We start from the raw sequence: 6058 nt of genomic DNA on the forward strand, positions 1-6058 counted from the left end.
ATCCCAGCGCGGGGCTGCGGAGCATCGCTCTCCCGGGAATTAACCCGGGGCTCCCCGCCCCCAGGAATTAACTCGGGGCTTCCCGCCCCCGGGCACGGCCGTGGTTTCGCTCTGCATGTGGCTCTGCTGCCCGGGAGTATCTTTTGTGTTGCTTTTCCCCACCTCCCTTCCCCGAGCACGTCCGAGTCCTCCTCGGGGAGAGGCGCGACCGCTCCCGCTGCTCCGGCGGCTCCGCTCCGCGTCCTCCCCGCCCGCTTCTCCATCTCCTCCCTCCCGGCTCTCAGCTCCTCTCTCCCGCCGCTGGCTTCGTCTTCCTTCTCCTGTCCTGCTGAGCCGGGATCCCGGCTGAGCACCCTCCCCATCCCGCAGCCTGCATCCCCCAAATGCTCCCCCCGGCAGCGAGGAGGCGACCTGGGCTCCCATCCGCGTCCATGGGACTGTCCTTTCCCGACCGATCTTCCCTTTCCCGACCGATCTTCCCACCTCGTGGGGAGGGAGAAGGAACGAGTACATTGCCATTGTCACCTCGCAGCCCCGTCCCACCCAGCTGGAGGCTGCACTGGCAAACGGCAGCGGAGGAGAGCGAGGATGGGGGATAATCCACGTGTTCAAGTTTTGCCCGCGTGTAGTTGCGTTAGGAAATACTTTGTAATAGAAAAGGAGCCAGGTGCACCCTTAGCAGATGTGAGTTGTGTCAGCAAAACCTTCCCTCGAGACGCAGCTGTACCTGACACCAGCCGGCCTAGGGCTGTGCTCCCATCCCGCCCCAGGCAGAGCCGCTGTTCCCACCAGAGAGCTGGCAAACACACTTCTCTCTGCTTTTTAAGCTCTTCTTTGACTCCCTTAGTTTCCCACTAGCCCCTCCAAAACGTACTCTGGTGGCTCAATACAGCGTGGTTCCAAGGCTGAGAACCCTGGGACTGGCTCCACACCACGGCGCTCAGTGAAATATATGTTTTCAGACGAACTTTCAGACAAAACAGAAATCCAACACTGCTCCAGCAGGCAGAAACTGGAGAAGGGAAAGCTTCAAAGCCCATAAATAATAGTTTGGATTGAAAATTTCCACTCATTGCATGCACTGGATTCACTCACAAGTATTACAGCACACAGCCACCTAAGACAAGAGTGTGCATGTCCTCTGACCAAACACTATCCCAGGAGCAGTTTGGTCCTCTGTGGAAGGTGTGGGGACACAGGACCATGTCCCACTGCCTGAACTGATGGAACTGGGGTGACTTTGGCATGACACATCCCTAAGAGCTAAACTGGAGCTGCCTCCCTTCCCTTCCCCTGTGCGATGCCATGGCAGCGTGGTTGTGCTGCTGTGCTATGAACGGGGGCTGGGAGGGAACCCAGAATGTTTAAAAGGGCCAGGAAGTTTAGGACAAGTCCCCTCCTGACCTGGCCACCAGAGAAATTGCAGTGTAAGCACACGGTGAGGCAGTGCAGGTGACCTGGTACCTCCCTGTGGCACGCAGATCTCCCCCTCAGACAAACTGCTGCAGTCATCAGGCCTTCCTGAGTCAACTGGGACTGGTAAATCTGGTTCCAACTAGTCCAAATGGTCCCAGAGAGAACTGGATTGAGGTTTCCTAAATCGAAGCTGAAGTGGGAAGGTGCCAGGAGTGTCCCTGTGTTTGCAGGGAAGGTGACCCAGCCCATGCACAGCTCAGGAAAGTGGCAAGGCAGGATCATTCCGTGGTCAGTCTGGTCCGTGCCACGGATTCTCCAGTCAGTGTGACATATATGAGGGGTCTAACAACATTGCTGCATGGGAACGAGGGAAAAAGGGGGCAAAACCCCCCCCTCTGTTCTGCAGATAGTTATACTGGAAGAGTAAAAAGTACATATTGTTTTCAAGTTGGAAAGAGGCTGCATCCTGTCTTACTGAAATATATGACTGTGATGAGGGGGTTTGGAAGTGAACCCTTCCCCTGCCCAAAGGAACATTCCTTCGGAGAGACAGGCAGGCAGAGCTCTGTGCCTTTGTTTGGGCTCACAGCTCCTACTCCCCTGACAGAAACACGGGTTTGGCCACTGGGAGGATTAAACAGATGTTAATGGTATGTTTTCCGGTCCAACACCTGAAAATCAGCCTCTTTTAAAAATAAAACTGGCAAGAAACATCTATTGCAGCAAACATTACGAGAGTTCTGAAAGAACCCAGTCAATTTTATTTTTAATTGACTCAACTTGAGGACTTAATGAGTTGACAGTATCCTTTTACCCGCCCTAGACCGCTGCCTTCTCACGATTTCTATCCTGTCCAGCTGTGCCCATCAGGGTGCAGTCTGGATGGAAAGGGGATCAAAGGCTGCATTCATTTCTGTCCGTGCTCTAATTTGAATTTAACTCCAGTGTGCTTTACTTTGAGCTGCAGTCTTTCTAGGTAATGACATTTGCTGATTAACTGTTGAAATTACTAATGAATTAAAGGCAGTGGTCTGTCTTCAGGTTGCAAAAGCTGTAACAACAAGATACTAAAAATAATTTAGAACTCTATTTAAACCCACGAAAGCAAAGAAATGCAGAGTTACCCTGACAGTATTGTCCTTTGCCACCTCCAGCCCTTTAAAATATTGCAGTAAAATGTGTTATTGGCTTTCAGAATGGAGCCCATCAGCAAAACGTTTCACCTTCCCGAGCTGGTGCCTCTTCTGGTGCAGCTGCTGGTGGCATTTAACGTTTACCTGCCACATCAGCAGGTCCATGGTTAACTGCTGACTTCAGTCAGGTCATAGGAGAAAGCCTGACTTAGTGCTGATAGGCTAAAAAAAAGAAAAAATCAGCCTGTTATTGCATATGCTTTCCTTGGTATTTCATCCCGTTTTAAAATAACTGGGGATTTTGCAGGTTTTTATTTTTGTTTTTGGGGTTTTTTGTGTGTTTGTTTTTTGTTTGTTTTATTTGGGGTTTTGTTTTGTTTGGGTTTTTTTTGTTTGTTTTAGTGGGATTTTGTTGGGGTTTTTAATTTTTTGTGTTTGTTTTTTATAGTTTTATTTTAGTAATATTTGGGTTTCAGATATTACAGGGCTGTTATTTAAAGGAGATTTTTTTGAAGTGAGAACCTATTTGTGTTAGCATAAAAATCTAGATGGGGCTATTCTTAACTTGCAAAAAGAAAGGGGTGTAAAAGGAAGAGGATGCTCTGCCAACATGAAAATAATTGCGGGACCAGCTCCCATTCTCCTTATTTATGAGGTTTATTTGTTTAATAGCACAGCTCACACAAGTGAGAAGGCAAAGATCTGGTTTTTGATCCCTGCTCCCAGGGCTTTGCTGGGAAGGGAGGCAGAGGCAGGTGTGGAAGCAGGAAGGATGTGATGGTGCTGCACAGGATGTGTTGGTTTAATCCTGAGCACGTCACATGTGCCAGTCTGCTGTCACAGAAGTACTTGGGATACACTTCCTTTGCAGGATCAAGAACTTCCCAGGGTGGCCTGGGAGAGACCACTTTCTCACTCAAGCACAAAGAACTCTCATGGCACAGCTACCAAAATCTGGGAGGTTTATTCATTTCAATAAATGTATTTATCGTAAAATGCCTGGAAGGTAAAATGATTTTGTTTAGCTTGTTTAATAGCCTGGACACGTGTACATGGTTTAAAAACCTGAGACATACCAGGCTGGCCCCTGTTCCTCTCACAGACTCCCATGGGATGAGTTATCCGTGAGTCCCCCTGCCAGACCCCCAGGCAAAGGTTTGAGAAAGCAGATGGGCCTTCCACTGTGCCCTGAGGGTCAGTGGACGTCGGCTCTGCGAGGCCACTGGGAGAAGTAAATTCCTGAGCTGAGGATGTTTCACGGAGAAAGCAGAGCTTACACTCTCCAGATGTTCCAACTGAGGGTGTGTCAGCAAGAGCTCTCTGGCTGGACTCAGCTGTCAAGATAGTGCTTAGAGGAGGGGAAGAGGAAATTCCTCAGGCAGCCTCAGTCTGCACTGTGCTGTTACACTGGTCCAGACTGGTGGGCTTGGACTCACAGCATCAGAATCTACGGGGGAACCACCCACCCAACCTGGAATGGACTGGCTGTGCATTTCATAGGGAGCCTCTGTCACCAGTGCACCTCATACACCGTATTCTTGGGTAATTCTTTCGTAAATTACCTCAAAGTTTCCTACAGGATGAACTGATTTTTCACTCTGTACTGGTTTTGTTTTCCTTCCCAAAGCTTGGGGATGCACTGTGCAAAGCCTTCCTCCCACAGCTCCTTTGTTTCCCACTGTGTTTTAGTCCACAACAGAATCTCTCACCATTGCACAGTTCCCTTTCCAAAGTGCTACACCCTCAAATCCCTGCTCCTGCCTTGAGTGCTGAGCAGCAACTCCAGAAGCTGCCCTCAACTCCCTCCCCAAGCTCCCTTGGGATACTTGGCCCAAACCAGACTAGCTCAGCAATACTTGCTGCATGCTCAAAGGGATGTTTGCTCTCATTTATTTTCTGTTTCTTTCCAGGTTATTCGTCTTTCTTGCTTATTTTTCAGTCTCAGAAATATTATCAACAAGCTCGAGTCCCCTATCACATTGGTTCAAAGAGCACAAAGGAGGAGGAGCTCTGGGAGAAGTGATGGTTTAGACCATTTGCCCTTGACTCCAACTTCCCTGAAGGAAAGGAAAGGGGAAAGGAAAGGAAAGGGGAAAGGAAAGGGGAAAGGAAAGGGGAAAGGGTCAATACATCCTTGTAAATCCTTTGGTGGAAAACTGGAAGACAGTTCCTGCTGGATCCAAATACAGTTTTTAAATATTTCAATGGCAGACTTTCTAGAGAAATAGAGCAAAAAAAAAAAGGAGAAGAAAAAACCACCCAGCTAAAAATCTAGTTCTGGATTTGCATATTTACATGATTACAGAATCACTCAAAGACGTGTTTGAATATCAGGTTGATTTCTACAAAACCCAGTAGGTTATTTATTTCTGCACCTGTTTCTGTAGCGAACACATACTTTCTCCCTTGAATCAGCACTGATCCACCTGGCTGATGAACACTAAGTACCATGAAATATTTGGCAGGGATGAGGAATTACTCATGAAAACTCTGGCTTTGACAGCACTTTCAGACCCTGCTACTCCCTGTCTGCTCTGAAATGGCCAAAAGAGATAACATGAGTCAGGCACTGGGCGGGGATTTCTGTCTATCAAAAATAACATCTTAGTCCATTTAAAACAGAGCCCACATGAAGGAAAAGCAAGGAGCCCTGAAGAAAAAATCAGAGTATTCCTCACTCCTGTAACCCTGGCTGGAAAACTGCACCTCCCCAGTTCAAAGAGTAAGTTGGGAAAATGAAGAAAGTTCAGAAAAGAGCTATGAGAGTGAAGAAAGACCTAAATAATATACTTTATAGTGGAGGAACTTGGTCCTTTAAAGCCTAGCAAAGGGAGGGGGGCGGCTGCTCCCAGTCTGTGTCTGTGTGTCTGAGTATGAACACAGGCTTGCAGACAAGGCTATAATGAGATCCAGGGGTTGGGAGCTGAATCCTGACAAATTCAAGCTATAAAATACGACACATATTTTTAACAGTGAGGGTAATTAACCAGCACAGCAACCCAGCGAGGCATTATGGCAAAGTCTCCTTCTTTGGAATTCTCTAAATCAAAGTCAGATGTTTTTTCTAGAGGCCGCTGTATTCCAGGCAGGAAGAAGCTTGGAGCTGGGTGTCAGGCAGGAAGGCGGGCCAGAGCATCACAGTGGCCCATCTGGCAGCACGAGCCACCAACTTGAATTATTGCTCTGTAACGAGCCAGATTCTCCTGGGAGAATCCAGAGAAAGTTTTGCCGTTGGAATTGCCCGTTTACGGTCCCTAAGGTTTTTATTTCACATGGGTTTCTCACCTTTGGTGGCACATAAGGGCCCATCACACCAGACTTTGCCCACACCTTTATTTTCTGTCCTTGAGCATTTTTTCTGCTTTCAGCAGGTGAGGACGAGCTCTTGTCACTTGGGACCTGTTTCTATCAATATTCCCCAGTCCCAAACACAGTAGTTCAGTGGAGGCAGTGTCAGAGGGGAAAGCAGGGAGGAGAAGGCTGGTTGAAAATGGTCATATCACCAACTG

The 6058-nt window shown here is 48.2% G+C and overlaps 1 protein-coding gene across 1 annotated transcript in view; it reads right to left on the reverse strand.

Annotated features, from left to right (window-relative positions):
• HUNK (hormonally up-regulated Neu-associated kinase) overlaps positions 1–362 on the reverse strand; it is a 45358-nt gene extending 44996 nt beyond the window's left edge. Inside the window, exon 1 of the mRNA XM_025895602.2 lies at positions 163–362. Coding sequence (XP_025751387.2) covers positions 163–362 — 200 coding nt within the window. The remainder of the gene's footprint in view (positions 1–162) is intronic.
• Between the last annotated feature and the right edge of the window lie 5696 nt (positions 363–6058).

The sequence above is a fragment of the Manacus vitellinus genome, unplaced genomic scaffold (genome assembly GCF_001715985.3).
Source record: "Manacus vitellinus isolate BGI_N305 unplaced genomic scaffold, ASM171598v3 scaffold_35_pilon, whole genome shotgun sequence".
Classification (NCBI taxonomy): domain Eukaryota; kingdom Metazoa; phylum Chordata; class Aves; order Passeriformes; family Pipridae; genus Manacus; species Manacus vitellinus.